The following is a 22,824-nucleotide window of genomic DNA, read 5'->3' as shown; positions in this document are numbered from 1 at the left end:
TAGAAAAACAACGACAACTGTAACTGAAGCAGATAAATCAAATGATGAGTATCATGCCTGTGGGAAACTGTGTAAATAGATTGCATACCTTGATGTAAATATTACATTATAATTGAAAAGCTGTGACAATATGCGACATATTTCATGGCTGGTCAAACGGTTTGGAAATATGTAAGAATTAAAATACACGTCAGAGGGAATTAACGCTCTCAAGTTGTGCAACCAGGTTGTTGAACTGTCATCACCAAGCTTGATCAAACAGGCCAATATTATAAAAGTGTCATTGCTATAATGAGAAAGGTGTTTTGTTTTAATTAAACAGCTTTACTTGTTGCTTTGGTCTTATTCCAGAAAGAAAACAAAGTGTACACATAGTCCTCTAGCAAAGAACTGGTCAGAGAAGGTGTGTCACATTGTTAGGAAGCTGTGTTTTGAGAATAAATACTTCTGTGTGTATTAAATTATTTGCTCTGCATTCTTCTGATTTCAGAAATCTAAAGGCTTCTAGTTAAGTAAGCTGTCTTGTGAGATAAATACTTTTAAAAGGATAAAGGGCTGATTATGCAGATCATTTTGTTGAGCCTGTTCAGCTTCGGATAAGGTGATTAATACCCCCAACACAATTCTTGTGCAGCAAACATGCCTGGATGAAAATGACAACGAGCTGCATTGAACAGAAGAGGGCGCTGCAACATGACTTGTGGAGTCAGAACTACACTTTATAAAGTTGATTTAGTGTCTGATCTATAGTTTCATGCTCTGGGTTTCATTTTGGTGTACTATAGAGAGACTGTATAGGAATATACTAAAAATATATTTGCCCACAATTTATTCATATCCTGACCAGAATAAGTGAGGAGCCAGAGGCAATTTGGCTTTTTGAGGAAATGCAGGAGGTAGTTTAAAGTTAAAATAAGAGATATCTTCCTAACTGAAACACTGCATGGCAACATTCTCTTACGTTGGATTAAACTTACCCACCTATAGATAAACCACTCTGTATGTGCGGTGATCATTTACCAGATGTACGAACACATTTATCTTTCGGTGCAGAATACTCAAAGCAAAATACCTGCCGTCACATTAAATTTAATAGGTGGCAAATATAATCGCCACCTCTTAGTTCTGAAAGTTAATTCTAGAGTAAACTGGCTTCATGACGACTCAAGTACACCGTCCAATCTTAAAATAACTGAAGTCACAACATGCTGAACTTTATCACAGTTCAGTTATGAATGTTGCACTAAACAGCTGTGTGCTTTCATCACCCATTCAATGACAGTCATGTAGAATTTAGTTCATTAAAGTATTGCAAATGCATACCTTCATTAATGGCACTATAAAGTTCACTGGTTGAATAAAGTGGAAACTAAGAAATGTAAGACAATTTTACCAATACCTCGACCTCAGTGTGTGAAAAAAACAACCCAGTACAGATTAAAAATAGGCTCAGAGGAAAGTTAAGTTCAACCCTTTATTAAATGATATGCAGCAACATTTTGGTCATTAAAAAGGCTCAAACCTTTGTGTAACATTTAGGTAATATGGCATGTATAGCACGTGATACACAACATGTTTACTTGAGGACAACAAGGTTAAGAACATGGAATGTTGACTTCACTGCCCCCCCCTCAGACGCAGGACAAGATGGAGGGTGGATTCTTTCTGGATGTTGTAGTCGGACAGGGTGCGGCCATCTTCCAGCTGCTTGCCAGCGAAGATCAGCCTCTGCTGGTCTGGGGGGATGCCCTCCTTGTCCTGGATCTTGGCCTTCACATTCTCGATGGTGTCACTTGGCTCCACCTCCAGGGTGATGGTTTTACCAGTGAGGGTCTTGACGAAGATCTGCATGCCGCCCCTCAGACGCAGGACAAGATGGAGGGTGGACTCCTTTTGGATGTTGTAGTCTGAGAGGGTGCGGCCATCTTCCAGCTGCTTGCCAGCGAAGATCAACCTCTGTTGGTCTGGGGGGATGCCCTCCTTGTCCTGGATCTTGGCCTTCACGTTCTCAATGGTGTCACTTGGCTCAACCTCAAGGGTGATGGTCTTTCCCGTAAGGGTTTTGACGAAGATCTGCATGCCGCCCCTCAGACGCAGGACAAGATGGAGGGTGGACTCCTTTTGGATGTTGTAGTCGGACAGGGTGCGGCCATCTTCCAGCTGCTTGCCGGCGAAGATCAGCCTCTGCTGATCTGGGGGGATGCCCTCCTTGTCCTGGATCTTGGCCTTCACGTTCTCGATGGTGTCACTGGGCTCCACCTCCAGGGTGATGGTTTTACCGGTGAGGGTCTTGACGAAGATCTGCATGCCGCCCCTCAGACGCAGGACAAGGTGGAGGGTGGATTCTTTCTGGATGTTGTAGTCGGACAGGGTGCGGCCATCTTCCAGCTGCTTGCCGGCGAAGATCAGCCTCTGCTGATCTGGGGGGATGCCCTCCTTGTCCTGGATCTTGGCCTTCACGTTCTCGATGGTGTCACTTGGCTCAACCTCAAGGGTGATGGTCTTGCCAGTGAGGGTCTTGACGAAGATCTGCATGCCACCCCTCAGACGCAGGACAAGGTGGAGGGTGGATTCTTTCTGGATGTTGTAGTCGGACAGGGTGCGGCCATCTTCCAGCTGCTTGCCGGCAAAGATCAGCCTCTGCTGGTCTGGGGGGATGCCCTCCTTGTCCTGGATCTTGGCCTTCACGTTCTCAATGGTGTCACTTGGCTCAACCTCAAGGGTGATGGTCTTTCCCGTAAGGGTTTTGACGAAGATCTGCATGCCGCCCCTCAGACGCAGGACAAGATGGAGGGTGGACTCCTTTTGGATGTTGTAGTCGGACAGGGTGCGGCCATCTTCCAGCTGCTTGCCGGCGAAGATCAGCCTCTGCTGATCTGGGGGGATGCCCTCCTTGTCCTGGATCTTGGCCTTCACGTTCTCGATGGTGTCACTTGGCTCAACCTCAAGGGTGATGGTCTTGCCAGTGAGGGTCTTGACGAAGATCTGCATGCCACCCCTCAGGCGCAGGACAAGGTGGAGGGTGGATTCTTTCTGGATGTTGTAGTCGGACAGGGTGCGGCCATCTTCCAGCTGCTTGCCGGCGAAGATCAGCCTCTGCTGGTCTGGGGGGATGCCCTCCTTGTCCTGGATCTTGGCTTTCACGTTCTCGATGGTGTCACTTGGCTCCACCTCCAGGGTGATGGTTTTACCAGTGAGTGTCTTGACGAAGATCTGCATGCCACCCCTCAGACGCAGGACAAGGTGGAGGGTGGATTCTTTCTGGATGTTGTAGTCTGAGAGGGTGCGGCCATCTTCCAGCTGCTTGCCAGCGAAGATCAGCCTCTGCTGGTCTGGGGGGATGCCCTCCTTGTCCTGGATCTTGGCCTTCACGTTCTCAATGGTGTCACTTGGCTCCACCTCCAGGGTGATGGTTTTACCAGTGAGGGTCTTGACGAAGATCTGCATGCCACCCCTCAGACGCAGGACAAGGTGGAGGGTGGACTCTTTCTGGATGTTGTAGTCTGAGAGGGTGCGGCCATCTTCCAGCTGCTTGCCGGCGAAGATCAACCTCTGCTGGTCTGGGGGGATGCCCTCCTTGTCCTGGATCTTGGCCTTAACATTTTCAATAGTGTCACTGGGCTCAACCTCAAGGGTGATGGTCTTGCCAGTGAGGGTCTTCACAAAGATCTGCATGGTTTGTCTGTTCTGTGAGAAATAAAACAGTGAATTAGGTTTAAAAGTAATAAAAGCCACTTTGTTTCATCTGTGCCAACACTATAACACAAGTACAGCATTAAAAACTAAAAAACACGACCATCATTTAAATACTAATTAATTCAAATAATGGATATCAAGTAAAAAATACCTAAGAATTAATGTTTAATCATATTGTATATAATTAGATTCACACTATTGCCTGACGCACTGATGATGGCAGAGCAGCCATTTCAGCCTGATCGCCATTTTGAGATCATATTGACCTTCCTTTTGTTCAGCCCAAGCGTCACCCGGTTGGGGACGGTCCTGGAAATGTTGAGTCATGGCACTAGCAAACGGCCGCGACGGAGATCCAGATTCGAAAATGAATGGGTCGAGGTTTAAACACGTACCGAACAGGTATTCAATTATATATATCATCTACCGATTCCCTTTTCTTTTATCGACTTCACGGAAATGAAACTGATTACCACGTCACCGTTAGGTAGTGGTGTTTAACCAGGGTAAGACATGGAAAACAAACAACTAAACGTGTCAATTATGCTTCACAATATCAATCGGATATACAGAAGGGAGAAAATTAAGTACTTACGAACAAGAAGCACAATAAGAAGGTCTTGTCGAACTCGAGTAGCGTTTCTTTCTGGGTTCCGCTGAACAACTGCAGTGGCTCAGACAAACACTGTATTATATACCAGAGCCGGACGTCACGACGCAAATACTTCCGCTTGACGATATAGTTCCCACCCCCTCTAAGTTTTCGCCGATAAAAGAAAGGATTGTTTAATTTTATGGTTCTAATCTACTCGGGAGGGAAATACAGGTTCATTTTAAAGCCAGTTTAATTCAAAACAGAATGTTTGAGGGATATATTCTCACGTATTTTTTTTTTGTGGCGGAATGATATCTCGCTACGGCGAGGCTGTTCGCTCGAGAAAGTGCTAGAAGCAGCACAGCAACAGAGCACTTCCTGGAGAACCTGATTGGACGGTACAGTTGTTTGTTTGGCTCGCGATTGGTTGCTTTGTTACAGTAAGTAATGCTTGATGACTAAGTTCAACTTGTGATGATAAGGCGCGATAACGCGACCTAAATACACGATCGCTTGTATAATTATGAATGGGTGCCTATGTAGACCGCGTATCGCCCAATTTTGAACTCAAACAAAGTTTGTGAGAAAGTATGGAGATTTCGTTGCCGTCTTGTGACCCGCCGGCAGGAGGGGACATGTGGAGACAGATGTCCCTCAGATCTCCTCGTTAGCAGATGGAAACGTGCTTGGTAAACGTGCCTCCAGCGAACGTGACAGTTGGCCGGTGTATTTTAAGGCGAAAGATTAGACCGCTCAACAGAGCCGCCTCTGTCTCTGACCTTATTTCATTTTCCTGCAAGTCATTCTCCTCACACTGAACATAAAAAGGCACACATGCACACCACCACCACTATTAAATAAACCTTCTGAAGATGAGAGTTTGCTGAATAGTGACATTTGGGAGCACAGCTTGTACAGTCTGTTGGGAACTATGTTTAGTCAGAGTTCAGTGTTTGTGATTCACTCCATTAAGTTATGAGTTACTTGATTATACTGCTATTTTCAAACCAAAGAGGGGATCTCATCAAGCAAAGTATTTCTTGTGCAAATTAAGTCAGAATCTGAAGTACTTGATTCATCCCTGAGAGGAATTATCAGTTGTGGTAGTATTCTAAACAGGAATAAGTTAATCAACGTAACCTGTACTTCATGATTTTAACAATTTCAAGTACTTGACCTTGTTGCATTTACCATCCATCTTCTGTCCCACTTAACCTATTCGGGGTTGCAAGGTGCTGGAGCCGATCCCAAGGTACTGTGGGCAACGGCAGGATACACCTTGGACAAGTCGCCAGTCTGTCACAGTGCACTCAAACCCTCTGACCCCCACGTGCACCAGCTATGGTGCTTTAATTCCACTGGGGGCATTTTGGGGTTCAGTGGCTCGTCCTAGAACCATTTGACAATTGGTTAGAGTGAGATGGAGAAATAAACCACCTAGGTTGGCATTGTAAGGCAACCCACTTTTACTGACCCAAATTATTTGATTCTGTATGTCGACATATTATTTTTCTTCAATGCTTGATATCGATGGTTGTACAGTTTTGCTTGATATGTCTGACTTGCTTCAATAAGCATGATCAAGTCTGAAACAAACTACTTTTGATTTTAGGCCAAGGCCCAGGTCATACTGGAAAGTTCCAGAAAGTTTGTTGCTGATTAAAGGTTGTATGACTGTTTTTTATGATCATGTAAAGTTCACCTAATATGAGGAGTATCTGGAATTTTGTTCTTTGATCTCCAACGTGGCTTACTGGAACTGTCACAGGGCTCTGATAAGATAGTGGGAATACAGATTTATTTAACTTAATAACTTTTAGATTCAAGTACTGGCCAGGTTGTACAATACTTCTCATTACACCCACCTTCAAGTATAACTATGGTTTTATAAACTAGAACAAATCCTCAGAGGGGGGTGTGTGGGTTGGCCGGGGTCTCTGGTCTACTGGGCTTTTATTTTTGGGTCTCAGATATGATACAGCCTCAAGAGTCCTAATTTATGTATTTGGGTCACAGCATTCCCTCATCCCACCCCTGCAGCACCCTGTCATATGACACCAAACTCGTGATGCACCAATGCAGCGCTTTCCAACACAGGGCTGGCCGTCGGGCTGAACTAGCTCAACCTCTGTGGAATGTGTTTGTGCAAGTCTGCTGTACTTTGCCCTGCCCTTTAGTTAGAATAATTATTTGAGCGTTCCAGGAAAACAATATCTCAGGCAGGAAACACGTCTTTCTCAGTACTTTGAAAGCTGACCCCTTGATCATGTGAAACCAGTGTGTTCACAGCTTAGGACAACAAATTTGCTGTTGCTATTGGTAACTCTTTATACGACTCTTATTTATGATCATTTCTTTTATGTAAGGTTGATTGTGTTGTTCTTGGCGTTGGTTGAATCGAATTTTGTGGGTGGGACGTCCTGCTCCACGTCAGTAGGCTTTACGACAAACAGATCATGCCAGTTTCACCTGAACTTTGTGTAAGACTCGGATATAAATACCTCCTGGTTCATCTACGTCAGAATTGAGGTTCAGCGCTCAGAATACCCAAATATTAACATATGTGCTCCTTCTTGAATGTGTTTTTATCTCCAGAATGGACCTCGTGAAGCATTCGGGCGGCTGTCATTGTGGCGCTGTGAGATTTGAAGTCTGGGGTTCACCAGACCTTCATGTTTTCCACTGCAAGTATGGCCGATAATTAACTTTATATCATTTCATGATTTACTCGAAGCACAAAAGCACATTATGCTGTTTGTATCTTTTGTGAGCACATATCAGTAAACTGAAACTTTTCTGTTTCTCCAGCTGTAGCATTTGTACAAAGAAACAAAATCACCATTTCATCATTCCAAAAAGTAACTTTACACTCCTCCAGGTAAGAAAGAGTAGATCACACATATTCTACTATTTCTCTTGAAAATCAAAAGGTGGAATTGTGACGTTTTGTTTTCTTCATTTCAGGGTCTGGATAACCTGACCACGTACACGTTTAACACTCACGTTGCGAAACAGACCTTCTGTAAGACGTGTGGTGTTCAGAGTTTCTACAGTCCTCGCTCTAATCCTGACGGATACGGTACGGCCTTGGGTTCTCATCTCCGGTCTCATGTGTTGTAAACTTATTTCATCATCTTGCTGTGTTTACTCCAAATACATTTAGCTGTGTTTACTCCAAACTGACCAACCCGGCCTGCTCTTTAATGGCCTGACTTTTGTGAACTGTTGAAGCCAAATTTTGACTTCAATGTGTCGGAAACATGTTACTTGTGATTCAAATGTGCCAAGCTGTCTTTTGTTGCCGTTTTGTCCCCAGGAGTTGCTCCTCACTGTCTGGATCCAGGGACTGTGCGCAGTGTCACAGTGGAGAAGTTTTCTGGTGATGAGTGGGAAGAAAGCATGCAAGCTCACAAGACCATCAGGAATATGTCTAAACCTGTAGTGGACCTTCAGTAAAAAATTTAAAAAAGACACCGAAAAAAGAATCAAAACTTTTTTTAATCAGCCTCATCAGAAATATCAAATACTGTAGTGTTGTCATGTTTTTCAAAAAATAACCAGTGCATGTTCTTTTCAGTGCTTTGACTAAAAACAATAAAGTAATTTCCTCACAAAAAAGGCCAGACGGTACCGATTTTGTTACATATTCTAAAATGATCATCAGCTTTCAAAAAGTGCTTACGAAAACATTCTCGTCTTCTGCAGTCAACAAGGAACCAAAGACGTCTGTAAACAGCTCCAAAGTTCACTCCCGCCACCCCACCTGATTACATGAGCGCAGGAAGTCCTCTGAATGTAACAAACAGTGCATGAGGACATGTTGGGGGGGGGGGGGTTCAATAGATCTTCAGGTTCTTTGGTCCCTGTGGGATGACTTGGAGTGTGTTTACCAACATGTATCGGGAGAAAATGATGTAAAGGTAGCGGAACCACAGGAGCTGAGTGCGATGACACAGCATGGCGGCCTGAAAACATGAAGAGAAAGATTTTGTGGCGGGGGAAAAATTTGAATTTTACTTGTCAGAATCTTATAGCTGTGTGAAAACATGCTCATTAGTCTGAGGCGACATAAAACTGACTCCTCAGCTTCTCACCTTACCCCCCCCTCCCATCGGTTTTTACTCACTAAGCTACCCCCCCCCCCCCCCTTCAGCACCTGACCTCACGGTGAGGTGCATGTGTCCAGAGAGGACAGTGAAACGTCTTGCCAACAAACTGTCTTGACTTGGAGGCTTACTTTGGCTTGCTTGTACCCCTGCGAACCTATAATGAAGCACAGGCTTGAGGGCAGTAGCCAGCTGACGGGAAGATCCAGGAAGGATATGTACTTCCTGAGGAGGCCGACGGTCGCCAGGGACAGCATACAGCAGTCTGAGAGCAAAGGCGAGAGAGGGAGCGGGGCAGTTAATGCTGTTAAATGTTTACTCAAGAAGCAGACGGTTAAAAGAGGCCGCTGTTCAGGCGCCACACTCGGGCTTTTGTTTGCATTTAAGCTCACGTGAAATCAGAATGTCTGTTACTATAGCACATTAGTGAAATATTACTAAACCGCACGTTTGAAATTCAAAGCTCAAAAGTGCAGAGTCAGGCTTTATCGCCAGGTCACGAGGCTTACGGTAATCTGGCCCCTTCTTAAGCATGTAGTAAGACTGGTTAGACAGGTGAGTTGTAAGTGACAAACAACCATGATTAACAGCCCCCCTGCTGCTTCTGAGATTGTTCTTAAATGAGTCTGAGGGACGTGAAGTTGTTTGGCTCTGAGTAATGTTCGCTGTGAGCTGAGGCGTGAGCCCTCATTCCACATTGTCTGTCTGCGAAGAGCAGCCCAGCGGTTTCTATCTCATAAATCACATGCCTGTTTCCATCATGCTGTCTTACTGAGAAATGAATGTGTCTGGACCCTGTGGGCTTCAATGTTTACGAAACCGGCAACGCAGTCAGCTTGTTGCAACATGCTGCCCCCACCCACATGCTACGGAGACACACAAACACACGGACAATTTAGTCACCAATTAATCTCACCAACTTCCTTTGTGCTCAAGGAAAACCTAAACACAGAGAGAACAGGCAAGCTTCACACATAAGAGCTTCCAAGCAAAGGCACAAGCCACGTCTTGCCGTGAGGCAATAGTGTTCACTAGTACATCAACTGCATGGCCTCAATAGCAAAACTAAAAATATATATAAAATTTTTTATTTTTTTTTCTAAAAGTCAAACTCTGAGAGAATGATCAGCTTTTAGATAGATTCTGTAATTGGCACAACTTGGGTCTTATTGTCATTTCAAATGCCAACATATGTTGTTTGATGCTACATTAGTGTTGACATGGTGCCACCAGCAGACCAAAATATATATATATATGTATATGGGAGATATGTGAAACTCTTTCGGACAGAAGAGGGCGCTGTACATTCACAAACCACACAGGGTTGACTCAGCCTTTCATTTGCAGAGTTCCCAGTGAGGAGGCGCAGCCTGCAGAGGTGCTGCTTCTCATGTGACACTCATTCATGTCTCCAACGAGTTGAATTCAAAGTGCTCTGGGAGTCTGAGCGTTGATCAACAAATGTTTACCTCGTCACTTGTACACGCGTATGACCATGCAACCGAGCAAGCAGCTTGTAAAGAAAGGTACACTGATCACTCTCAAATCTTTAGAATTTGCAGCAGTTCCAGATTAGGCGTGAAAAAAGGACATTTGAGTGAGGATAGATGATACTTGGTTCATAAGATTAAGAGTCAAACTGCAGTTTGCACGCATTTGTTGCACAACTAAATTTGTACAGCCCCTTTTTGTTAAATCTTTTAACATATGCACTTTGATGCAATTTGGAGACTTTTTGTTAAAGTGGATGTTTTCTTAAGCTGAATTTTTTTTTTAAACACATTAAGTGGTTTAGCGGAATTTCAAGTTTACAGAGCATTTCCTGAAAATGTTTTACATTGTACGTCACGTTTATCTTGCCAGTGGTGTCGTCATTAGCACTCTTATGAGTTTCTGGCCTTGCATCTGTTGCGGGCCTTTCTGTGTGGAGTTTGCATGTATTGCCTTGTGTGTGGGTGGCATTTCCTGATGTGCTCTGGTTTCCTCCCACACTTCAAAAACAAACAAAAAAAACCACCACGCATTTGAGGCAAACTTGTGACCAATTCCTGTTTAATTCTAATGCCTGTGAGCGTTTGATCTGGGATGTACTGCTGGCCACGGTGTATTCTGCCCCTTTTGCACACAGCCACCCAGTTCATGCACACATTGACACACCAATTTGCTGGACCTACTGTACACTGGCGGCAATCTTGAGGTTGAAATCAAACCGCCGACCTTGCGTTTGGGAGGCGGCCCACATGACCAGTTGTTTAGACTCCATCGAACTTGTAGGTCATTTTCCCCAAAGTAGTGTAATTCACCGAAAAAAAAGATTTCAAATTTTCAAAAGCTTCCAAATCTTTCTTCTGAAGGCTTTTAAATGTCGCATAATGGAACCTCATATTTCAATATCAAACAGCAGCGACGGAAGGTCAAAGGTTTTAACCCGGTCAGATGTGCAGCTATAAAGCGAGAAGCCCATAAATACCGCAAACAATCATAACGATAAAGAAGCAAATGTAGGATTAGCCATTTATCAGTCAAATAAAATAGATTATTTCACTTTCTGATAAGATTATAAACATTTGCATGAAATTTAGGAACTTCCGACTGTATTTTGATTATTTTTTAAAGTGTGACAAAGTGACGCTTGCTTTCTTCATATGACTGTTCTGGCATTTGTATGATTTGTCTGAAGTATGGAAATAGATATTAAAGGGCAACTCTTTGTGTCATGTGTTTACAATGTCACCTTTTCTTAACGTGCACTGATTTACGGGATCAAATGTGTAACCTCTAGATTCTCTATATACATCACTGCTGACAGGGCCATCATGAGCACTTCTCATAACCATAAATCTCGGACACTTTATGGGTCTGAAACCATTCAGAAACTACCAGAAAGCACAGGAATAGAGTTTTGTATCCACACATCAATCATCACAATGGCACCCTGGATGTCTGCAGTATGAGTGTCCAATAACAGACATTTGTAACATGAGCCTCTCAGTACCGTAAAAAAAAGACACAATAACATTGAAGAACTGCAAAAATATTGAAAGTTGAAGTTCTCTTGGCTAAATTTGAGAGAAAAACTCGGCTATTGCACGTTTTCTAAGGATTCTACAGACATCAGATCGAAAAGATTTCAGATTTTTAGTCATAAGAAGCTCCAAGAGTTTGATGTGGAAACATTTTCAGTCACACTCAAACACGCTTGCTGCTTTCCTTTCTGATCTTGTGCTCACTGGTACTGAGACAAGGAAATTAGCGTGCTCTCAGGTTTTAGTTTCCACAAGCACAAAAATACAACATGCAAGCCTGCGTGCACGTACACCGATTTCTTTGGAGGTGGGCTTACTTTTCATGTGAAACTTTCCACCACAACTGGGACCAAGTTCCTAAAAGAATTTGGACTCTTCCAGACAGCTTGTCTGAGACGGCGAAGCTGAAACTTTCCTGTCTAACTTACCGTCCGGTACTTGTCCAGTGGACGCAAGATGACTGTTAGAAAGAGGAAAAACAGTGTCAGTCATTGAAAGTGCCATTACAAATGTCGCTGACAAGAGATTTGTGCTGGTAACTTGGGATCGGAATCGCAAACGCTGCGTATCTACGCGCCAACGCAGAATGAATAATGGTGATGTTTGTGTTTCGATCAAGTGATGCTGGGTGACACTTTTCAGACGTTCATACGACGACACCGCAGTCGTTCCTGTACTTCGCATCGCTCGGCCCATGCTGCCGACATTCAAAGCGCCGTGGAACGGGTGTGCAGCCCCTCTGGGTTCCAGCCTAATGGGAATCATGAGACGCGATTTGGAAAGCTTGCGTCTAATCAACAAATGCATTGACAGAGAGCCACTGGCTCCACAGGCTGGAGCTGTAGCTCGGCGACAGCGATGTGCATTTCACAGTGCAAAACACTTTTTTTTTTTTTTTTTTTAAACCAGCAGTCTGATGCAACATGGTTGGTTGGCCTCTCCAAACCAGAAACTGCCCTCCCACCTCACCACTTCAGGGACAGGATTTACTGCTGGGAGCAGAGCCGAGTGCCTCTGAGGACTCTGTTTGGATGACCTCTCAGCTATGTAACAGACCAATTCTGAAAAACATGGCCTGTGTGTGTGTGTGTGTGCGTGGTCTTTGTGGGGAAGCATTTGGAAGAGATGGATGTTGATGTGACTCTAAATGTTCCTGCACTTTCCTGGATTGTGTTTTACGACTGTGGAGTGGGCTCGCTCCTATGTTTAAGTCACATAATATCCAGGAGGATGACCACTTTTATGTTGAGAGAAAATTCTTTTTTTTTCTTCTGATGCCTTCCAAGTCCAGTCCGTACCTCACAGCTTTATGGATGGCCGTGTGATTGGCGTGGCCGCTCACTCCTCTTCCATCGAAGGTCAGCACCTGAAACAACAAAATATCTCACTGTGTGGGTGGAAAGCCAGAATCTGGGTATCTAAAAGTGAAATTAAATAAACCAGGCAAAAGCAGAAGGGAGAGATTTTTCTTGGATTTGCAGAAGGATTTCTGTATCTGACTGTGGAGCTGTTTGGCAGCTGACAACAGATTTTTTTTTTCCTGTGCGCATGCTCACACAGCAGAGGAAACAGGTGAAAAAAAAAAAATCAGGTCAAAGGTAGAAGGGAAAAGCGGGCCAACTGGAGAACTGTATGCAGTGCATTACAACTCAATTTGTGTACGTTTGTGTTGAAAAGCAAAACAATTTACATAAAACGAAAGGATATTCAGCTGATTTCGAAGAGAAGTGAAGTAATTTTCATGCTCGTGTTTTCCTCCGCCTCCAAGTCGTCAGAGAAATGTTTTTGTGTGACCAACATGGTTCCTTCACTCACTATTCAGACTAGAGGTGTTTTTTTTTTTTTTTTCTGTTTTAGTTTGACAGGATGGGAGGAGACGGTGTGTTTGTTTGTCTGTCGTCTTTGATACCAGAATGAGATCAGCAGTTGCCAAAGGACAGAATGACCAGCTATGAATCTCCATTAACGACCATTAAAAAAACAAAACAATGGTCTTTCTCCTTCTTTTTCTTGCTGTATTATCACGATTTTCATGGTAGTAGACTGTATCTCCTGTTGTTGAGATAGGCGTGATTAAAAAAAAAAAATAGAAAAAAATCTTTGATTCTAAATTTGCCCCATTCCCATTAGCTAATGGCGCGGAACTGCAGTTGGAGTGATAACAATCTCTGTAAACAGCAGAATTGAATCCAAACTTTCTCCTGCAGCAGAGGCCATTTCCTCTGCTGTTACATGAGGATTAAAAATCCAGTCTGGGAAGCTGCGGTGCCCAAAATAATAAGACAAAAAAAAAAAAAACAATACAGGAAATGACAGCGAAGCCACTGCTTTGAACACGGCGGAGCGTACCATGTTGAAGGAGTGAGCTCTGATGTGCTTCACAATGGCAGAGGAAACCAAGGCGATGCTCCAGTCTGCTTTTGGGTCATCCGGGAGTTTTCTGGAGGGCAGACGGTAAAAAAAACAACAACAACAAAATCAAATAAAGGGGGTTATTTATTCAGATAAAGGTTGCAATACAGAAATACAGCAGTGCGTTTTCTGTCCCGTTTCAAACAACGATATATACTTTTACATAACACAAATCTAATACAAAGGAAGTACAAAGGTGAAAGGTCGGTAAGGTTCTTAAAACTCAACCGAAGCCAAACCCTGAAGGCAGCTAAAGTACACATGAAACATCACATTGAGCCAGCCCACTCTCTTGGCCGACGGCTCATTCATACACTCCCTTTTTTGGCAAAAGAAGTATTGCTTTCCTCCATTGTTCCGTGTTTCTTTCCCAAAATTCGAGAGGAACTATAAAAATAAAAGGGAGAGACTTGCTCGCAACACACTGAAGAGACTATTATGAATTTAGTTAAAACAGTTCCCATAAAACCGACGGCCCGTGGGGTAGCAGGCAAACTGGAGTGGCTCCAGCTTCGTTTGAATTCATCAAAATGAAGAAACACGGGAACTGACACGACTGCGATGCAGTCAGACGCTTCAAACTTCAGTTGAAAAGTTTTAAAAGCGTATAAAAAGAGACTGGGGATGTGTGTCGTATAGCGTCGAATCAATTAAAAGTCAATTCACAGCTTGAACGATTGCATGGTAAACACAAAACAGGCATGCTGGGCCCTGATTCAAGTTTAAATATCATAAATTCAAAATATTAGAATAGACTTTGACATAGCAGCATGTTTATTACTTGCATCAGCTCCTCTTTTAACCACACACGCAAGGGATGTGATATGAGTCGGCTAATGATTGCAGTTTTGAACGTAAAATGTAAATAATTTCGCCATTCTTGTGTATTTTTTTTCCACCCATACTGGCATGTCTGCCGGTGCCTGTAACTATAGATCTTTGCTTTTGAAGAATCCGAGTATAAACAAAAGGAGATATGAAAAAAAAGTGTATTCTGCATACCACACTACGCCTGTCATCCAAAACCTGTAATTACCGTTCAGTAATTAATGTGCCGTCATTCATTCCATAACCACTTCAGTGCCACTCCTTACAGGCCGCATGAAGCGTCAGTCAATCCATTTCAATAACTCAGTGCAGGTTTAGAGCACAATATCAAAAAATAAATAAATATTTGTCTTCCTTTCATTTAATGGTCACTTATTAACATCAGGCCACTTTAAGTTCAACTATACTTAAAATACCACTTAACATGTTTATCATATAAGTGTGTCATCAGCCACTATAACAGTATAACTGTATTTGTTGTACCGGTACTATTTCATGATCAGATGTTTTTTTTTTTAAGCCAATACATGTGTATTTGTTAAAAATGCACTGATGTGCTTAACATTATTCCTTGATATATTTCTTTCCATTGTAAACTTTATAAAAATGTTTCCAACATATGAAATATTTCAACTTTGTAACCAACTTTATTCAATACTACTTCCTCCCCTCATGTTTGGACCTGTCTTAGCATTTTTGAAATGTGTTGCTGGTATGAAATTCAAGTAAAACACATTTTTTTTCTAACCGCAACGTCTCATCTTTCAAATGAAAGGTTGGTACGAGTCCCCAGTTCAATTTGATTCCTTCCATTTATATGTTAAACAGAAAGCTCAGTTCTGTAGCGTTGAAGTTGTACTTATTTACAAATTTATACCTTTAAATTGTTTATAAATGTATGATCAGATGCTCTTGGAGCTGAACATCCCCCCCCCTCTAATATTATACATCACAAATGTTGCACTTTTTAACTGTTGCATGTAAAAAAAGCTGGTAAATGACATAAATGAACCATCAGGGCCAGTTGTTGGCTGCAGCCCGACAGGCCTGGCTCCATGCGTATCCTGAAGTGGGGGTAGTTATTGGGGGTGGTTATTGGGGGTGGTTGTGGGGGAAGTGGCGGCGGCGTGTCAGCAGTTGCTGCCCTCCCCTCGCGTTTGCAACAATGAGCCGGGACAGTTGAGCTCGCAGGGGGAAGTGATGGATTAGAGCGCAAATCCATTTGCAGCCGGGGGACGTGAGGGGTCAGGCTTTTGGTGCGAGGGGTGGAAGGTGGGAGGTTGGCCGTGTCACAGGGAGGGGGGCGGAGAGGGAGGGAGGGAGGGGGTTCAGAGATAGTTTAAAACTGTCTATCATCGAGTGAATGCGCCGCTCTGACACTTTGATACTGGTGACCTACATATATTAAGGGCTGTGAGCGAGCGTGTGGAGTCGGGTGGCACCGTGCCATACAATTCTGGTCAAACCATCTTAATGAAGCACACGTTAGTAAAGTAAACAATAAATACGATCACCAGAGCAAGGTTACACACATTTTTTTTTTTTTTTTTGCAATTACACGTTCATTATTTTTAAAGTCTTTGGCAACTGTGGCAAAAGTCTTCAAGTGCGTGAAGGGAAAGAAGAGAAATGAACAAATGATATAAGACACCTGACCTTTCTCAAACAGGATGCGGGCCGAGTGTCAGCATTGCCATGGCAACGGTGCTAAATGTCCTAAAGTAACCTCGCCAGCCCCCCTTTGTTGCTTTGCATGTGGATGTCTAATTGCTTCCAGGCATCTGTATGCAGTTGTTGAACTTTGGCCCAGTGAAGGGTTTCTGTGTATGCGTGTGTGTGTGTGCGTGTGTGTGTGTGTGTGTGTTGCAGAGGGCTTGTTTAGTCTGATCACATGGACCACAGGCCTGTGAAACTGCCAGACTTCTGTCCTCGCAGCCAGATTATATGTCCTGCTAGGAATGGTTGAGATGCCACTAAGTGCTGACAGTGCGCCCACAATATCCCACTGTAATAAGACAGTTACAACTATAGTAGCAACGCCAGTCCCCGCACGGTGTTGCTCCGCGATTGGCCGGGAGCTGCAGCTCCACGTCTTGCCACTGTTCACTGGTTGAAGTGATAAAACATCATCAAAGTAACGGTTTGAACAATGCTGCCAACCCTGGGAAAAAATGGCTTTCGTGCTTTGGAATGAAACTGTGCAGAGAGAGAGAGAGAGAGACAGAGACAGAGAGAGAGAGAGCGCGAGAGAGAGAGAGAGAGAGAGCTGCCAAATGTGACAAAAATGACTGTTTGTTTGTTATTGTGAGGTTACGTAAATGTAAAAGAAAGTGTTTGGCAATGCCGAGGCTGGTGCTGGGGTATATATATCAAGAGTAAAATCCCAGCCAGAGGTCACGTCTCTGCACAGTTTACTGCGCCGTGCCATGTGCTTATACATCAGCACGGGCTTTTTTTTTTCTTCCTCCAACTGCAGATCAATGTATATTTAAACTCTGTGTGTGGGGATAGGGGTTCCTGCGACAGAGGCACTTTTACTTTTCAAGAAATTTGTACCGAGCCTCGTGTTTATGTCCCCAACAATTATTCGAGCGATCAAATAAAAATAACGACGCTTTCAGGTCGTCGCACTGTGACAGTTGGTGAAGTGAGGTCCGCCGAGCGGGGGCTCCCCCCCCCCGCTGCAGTCTGGTGGATAATGCAATGAAGATTTGCGCAGTGACCAGCTCTAATCGAATCGCAGGAGCAGACAGAGGTCAAACTGGAGCAAGTGGAGAGGCAGTAGAGCGTGCTCAGATCGAGCCTGATCACAAAGGCCCCAACATGCACCGGGGCCCCAGATACTGTCAACACAGCTGTCCTATTCAGACAGCGTTACGGGTGGAAAAAAAAAATAAAAAAAATGCTTCTGTACAACCGAGTTCACATGTTCGTCCTGTCATCTTGGAGGACCGGGGGGTGGAGAGAGACTGCGTCCCACCCAGATCTGACGTCATTAAACCCAACACGCACTCTTTGGTGGCCTCCGGAGTGAAGCTGAAGCCGAACTCCTCTGGGGGAGAGCGTACATCAGGCTACACGCAGACGAATGGGCCGATAGAAGTAATGGTCATATTAAGTATTCGTTAAGGGCTCATGAGTCATTGCAAAACCATGAGGTTCAATTACCTCCAGTCCTCCTCTGGCGAGATTTAATTTGACTTCATGGCATTAGAATTGTCAAACAATGTGCGATGTGAGTGAGAGCTTTATCGAATCCTTGCAAGATAATTTTGAATATCTGACATACGCACATCAGGAAAAAAGTTTATTGGCACAAGCCTCTATTTTACACATTTTGTTTCTCAGATGTACGCCTGCCATATCACATCGACTGAGACAGGCTTGGAATGAATAGATTAAACACTTTACATTTTGAAAATAAATCTCAAAGTTAATCACGGTTTCTCCCTTGTTGAATTTGCTATATTAAAAGCTTTTCATTACATTTGACTGTAAAAAAATACATGGGTGGAACAGTTTGGCGTCGAATAGAATAACAATAAGTCATGTAGAAATGAGTCTTATCGTCAATTTTTCAGCTCTGTACAGATGTTTCGAATGTCTTTAATGACATCTTGAACATCCAGCACAACTCGCGAGCGGCACAGATATGATGCAACGCGCTTTTTTCTTTGCCCGTGCATAAAATAGTAATGCTCAAATATAAATAAATGTGATGATTCAAAGGAGCCAAATTCATTCTGATGTGGTAATACAGTATTTACAAGATATGTGATTATTCATCACTAAGTTATTAACACTGCACATGGAATATGAGTGAAAATTATTTTTACATCACGGAACATATGTTGGTGTTTGTACTGCAAAACACCAACAACAACAAAATGTCTGACGGAAGCCAAGTTTTAGGGCAAAAACGCTGACGTCTGAGAATCTACTTCATTTCTTTTGTTGTTGTTGTTGTTGTTGTTTATAGTAACGCATCAGAGTTCCCAGCTCCTGGGCCAAGCTGCTCGTTCTCAATGCAACAAGATTGTTTTAATGCTCGACATTATCTTTAATGACCAACTGCCTCCTAAATGCTGGCGATCTGGCTGGAGACCAACACTGCAGCTATTGTCTATAGGCTAAATTCAGCTCTCGTCATTGTTCTCCAAACTTTAGAACAATTTCAAAGGAAACCAGAGACACGGCCATGGTCCAATATAACAGTTGCATCCAAATGACGGATGGGTACATTGTTCCATAGCTCTGAAGATGTTTATGGATGTAACAGTAAAAAAAAATGTAAGTCGTGGTTATATATAATGTTTTGTGGATTATTTTGCAGCTGTATAATATGTAGAATTATCCAAGGAAGAAGGATAATTATAGCATTTCATTACAACAACTCGACAACAAATCGATTTAGATTTTTCTATCACGTTTTCTTCAGAATTTAAGAATAATACGACTTTGAAAAATCCAAAATTCAATATGTGCCTGTGTACTTTTGTCCTGGAGATTTATGCGGAGTTTGGTCAATGCTGAATAGTATTGGGGTTGAGATTTTTTCTCAGCATGGTGAAAATATTTCACTTTTTTTACTTGCGTCCTTTAAATGTAGAGAAAACACACACACACACACACACACACACACACACACACACACACACACACACACACACACACACACACACACACACACACACACACACACACACACACACACACACACACACACACACACACACACACACACACACACACACACACACACACACAGAAAAACAGGCTGGAATGACCTACATTAGCAGAACTCAGATCTTTGCCAAAATGTATCCCACAGTCCTTGGCTATAGCAGACATGGACAGGCGGAGGGGGAAGAGGAGGAGGAGGAAGAGGAAGAGGAAGAGGAGGAGGAGGCGGAGGGGAGGAAAGAGTGAGGGAGTTTGGTTGTGAGTGGGGGTGTGCCGACGAGGTGTGTGTTTTGGGCAAACAACAGATTACACAGAAAGGGAAAATGGGCTCCCCTCCAGTTCAGCAGAAGTGCAGACAACCCAAAGTTCAAAGTTCAGCTGTATTTCGTGTGCATAAGGTGATAAAACTCTGAAGTCTGTGTATATGTTTTTTTTTTTTTAAACACATACACACACACACACACACACACACACACATACAGACAATGTCCTTGAGGGCAGACAACTTTGGCAGGCCGCCAACTCATTACAGTGAGTTCCAGGTTGGAGTCAGAGTTCATGCAGCTCTCCCAGCGAACCGACATGTGGAGACTCACATGCAGACGGCCTTCAGATTCTTAGAAACCCAAAACATTTCCAAGGGAATCTGCAGTGTTGAAACATCGCAGAAGAGGGGGGAAGGGAAAAAAAAAAAAAAGAAAGAAATCTCCCTGTCAGGATCACCTTCTACCACCACTGTCTCTGTGGCCTGAACTTGATCAGATCCAGAAACACAACACTTTCATTTGCAAGCTGAATTCCTCATGATGCTTTGGATAGGAAATGTTTTGTTGCTGCCACAAGCTTAAAAAAAAACACTGTTTACTTTTCAGTCCTGTTACAAAGAGAGCCACACCACATTTCACCCCGACCTCTTTCCCATGAAAGATATGTATGTATTCTAAAACGCCAAATGTCTTTATGTAGCCAATTTCTAACTGATCAAAAAGGTTAAGCACAGTTGAGGCGAGGAGTACGAATGGAGGAATTGTACTTCACCAGCTTGCACCATATTATCATTATATGAAATTCAATGGTAAATAGGAATATAATGAAATGCAAACTACAACTGCCAGCCAGAAAAAAAATTTAACCAAAGGCATAGTGAGACCCTGAGAGACAACTCACTTAAGACTAATCCTGTGCAACTGTTGCCATGTTGATTGATCGCTCAGGCCATACAAACAATGCAGTGGAGCAACCATTATAAACCCCGCTATCAAATCTCTTCCAAGGACAATTTCTTGTATAAGATAGTAGTAAAAACCTTTAATTTACTTTAATGTAAAATAGAAACCCACTTGCTATTGATAAATGTGTATATAAATAATTAAATTTGATCAAGATAGTCACAGTTGCCCGGAATTCATCAAGCTTTGTGTCCTGCAGGGCAGAGCTATCACGGCCTCCCCAGCCCGCTCATTATTTCCTCTGTGACCCAGAGGTAATACATCAGGTCAGGCTCGATCAGATCTGTTGCAGTGAGAATGGGGTGGGTGTGATTTGTGGTTCGCTCGCCATTTGTTCTGATAGACGCTGGGTGGTGGTGAGGGGGGGGCCGGTGGGCTCCGGCAACCGAGCCACATGCTGAGAATTGACTCCTGAACTGAAAGCAACAAAAGCATGTCTTCCAGTGGTGTAGTTTTAGCTAAACATTTACTAGAGTTCTTCAGTCAGTGCAATTTTTTAAGGCAGAAAACTCGAGCACTGTGATTTGCGTGTTGCCGGCGGTTGCTTACTTGTGATCCAATACGGTGATTCGGGAGGCTGGTATCCCCAACACAGCGCAACTGTTGACAAGTTCTTGTTTACGCAGAGCACCTTGGTTGTAGTAGTTTCCTGTGAGATGTAGAAGACAAATACGGCTGCTGATATTCCACAATGCAATTGAAATAAAATGTCACGTTTACCTCATCAATAATGTGTGAAGCTATCTCCCAATGACACAGAAAACACAAGACTAAAAGTCATCCCATAAGTCACCAGAGTTGGTGTTACTTGATTCATCATGAATTGAGAAGGATCAAACACTATAATGATCGTCATGCCGACTGGGTGGTATAGTTATAGTTATATACTGATGGCTTACAACAAAAATAACTACGTTGCTTTTCCTTACCTTTATAAAGCAGGTATAGCAGATAAAAGTGTAAATGCATCCCAATTAAAATGTGTTGAAGTCAGTGTATGCGATAAGGTTAGAAATGTACAACAAATAGCCAATTTAAATGAGGTGGTACATATTAGATAATTACATTCATCCATTCTTCCATCCATGTTCTATACTGCTTTATCCTGTGCATGGCCATGGCACGTTGGAGCCAATTACTATAGGCAAGAGAATGATACATCCTGGACAGGCCTCCAGTCCATCACAGGACAAACACACAGATACAGACAATCACACACATTCACATTCACTCCTAAGGGCAATTTAGAATCACCAAATAACCTCACATGCATGTGTTTTTGGACTGTGGGACAAAACCTGCTCAGTATTTCAACCCATGACTTCTTGCTGTCAGATGCTAACCACTGCTCCACTGTGTGCGTAGACAATTACAGTTTTTGATTGTTTCATGTGTTTTTGAAATTGATCGTCATCTGGTTCATCAAAGCAGGTCAAGCAAACCTTTTTCGGTTTGCTTTTATCTTTGGTTCAGCATTCAATCGTCAATTAGTGAATCTGTTCACATATATGGTAGGTTCAACCAAATTTCGACATTAAACATAAACATAGTTAAGAGAAGAAGTAAAAAAACATAACTCCTTTCAGTTGGAATAAACTTAATTCTTGTTTGGCCAAAAAAAAGCTTAATTTGTGAAAAAGACACCTTCTGTCCAGATGTCACCTCTTAGAAGTTTTTCTGTTAACATCTGATTGATAAATAATGATTATTACACGGGAGTTGAGAGATTACTTTTCTATTCCAATTATTGTGATTGTGCTCAATTAACTTGTATAAAGTTAAACAATGGCTTGGTTAGCATTAGCCACAAGATAGAAATGATTTACAGTCCCTTATCAATGTCTCCTGAACATCGATGACCATTATCTTAAGTTCGCCTCCTGCGTACCTTCAGACAGACACAGCACGTGCACGCTGGCCTTTAACTCCACCAGTCTCAGGAGCGTCGGCGCGAAGAACATACACTCGTCGTCTGGATGAGCAGTTACAATCACGGCTCTGATATCATCGCCGCTAATCTCTCTGTCCGGCGAAACATTCATGAGACGCCGCAGGGATTTCACCAAACTCCGCTGGTGTCGACGGTAAATCCATTTTAAACAAGCTAAATATGAGAAAACTATCAAGGCAACTACGTAAATACTCATCTTTATTGTGACCGTCTCCGTAAACAGTCCGTGCAGACACAAATGTCCCTCGTCCACAAGGTTCCACTTGAAACGACATATGCACTTTTATTGTTATAGCCA

General features: G+C 43.0%; 3 protein-coding genes across 3 annotated transcripts; 1 reads left to right on the top strand and 2 right to left on the bottom strand.

The window, feature by feature from the left end:
- Positions 1–1,460: 1,460 nt before the first annotated feature.
- On the bottom strand, positions 1,461–4,362 carry LOC308139352 (polyubiquitin-C). Its single transcript, XM_080508765.1, has 2 exons — positions 4,292–4,362; positions 1,461–3,687 (listed from the first exon to the last, which is right to left on the bottom strand). The coding sequence occupies exon 2, from the start codon at positions 3,673–3,675 to the stop codon at positions 1,618–1,620; it is 2,058 nt and encodes a 685-aa protein (XP_080364891.1). The 5' UTR covers positions 3,676–3,687; positions 4,292–4,362; the 3' UTR covers positions 1,461–1,617.
- A 296-nt stretch (positions 4,363–4,658) lies between these two features.
- Positions 4,659–7,777, top strand: cenpv (centromere protein V). Its single transcript, XM_080508239.1, has 5 exons — positions 4,659–4,731; positions 6,887–6,979; positions 7,100–7,169; positions 7,256–7,370; positions 7,608–7,777. The coding sequence occupies exons 2-5, from the start codon at positions 6,888–6,890 to the stop codon at positions 7,745–7,747; spliced, it is 417 nt and encodes a 138-aa protein (XP_080364365.1). The 5' UTR covers positions 4,659–4,731; position 6,887; the 3' UTR covers positions 7,748–7,777.
- Positions 7,771–22,722, bottom strand: pigl (phosphatidylinositol glycan anchor biosynthesis, class L; the record flags this gene model as incomplete). Its single annotated transcript, XM_080508238.1, has 7 exons — positions 7,771–8,256; positions 8,529–8,662; positions 11,852–11,883; positions 12,722–12,789; positions 13,773–13,863; positions 21,125–21,224; positions 22,464–22,722. 7 exons carry the CDS (start codon positions 22,720–22,722, stop codon positions 8,128–8,130), a joined length of 813 nt encoding a protein of 270 aa, XP_080364364.1. The 3' UTR covers positions 7,771–8,127.
- Positions 22,723–22,824: the final 102 nt, after the last annotated feature.

This window comes from Blennius ocellaris, assembly GCF_963422515.1.
Source record: "Blennius ocellaris genome assembly, chromosome: 14".
Lineage (NCBI taxonomy): Eukaryota > Metazoa > Chordata > Actinopteri > Blenniiformes > Blenniidae > Blennius > Blennius ocellaris.
This window is presented reverse-complemented; position numbering and strand designations above follow the sequence as displayed.

Coding starts and splice junctions, on each gene's coding strand:
- LOC308139352 (XM_080508765.1), bottom strand. CDS start 3,675: ATGCAGATCTTTGTGAAGACCCTCACTGGCAAGACCATCACCCTTGAG.
- cenpv (XM_080508239.1), top strand. CDS start 6,888: ATGGACCTCGTGAAGCATTCGGGCGGCTGTCATTGTGGCGCTGTGAGA. Junction 7,170..7,255: donor GTAACTTTACACTCCTCCAG/GTAAGAAAGAGT, acceptor TCTTCATTTCAG/GGTCTGGATAACCTGACCAC. Junction 7,371..7,607: donor CTCTAATCCTGACGGATACG/GTACGGCCTTGG, acceptor TTTTGTCCCCAG/GAGTTGCTCCTCACTGTCTG.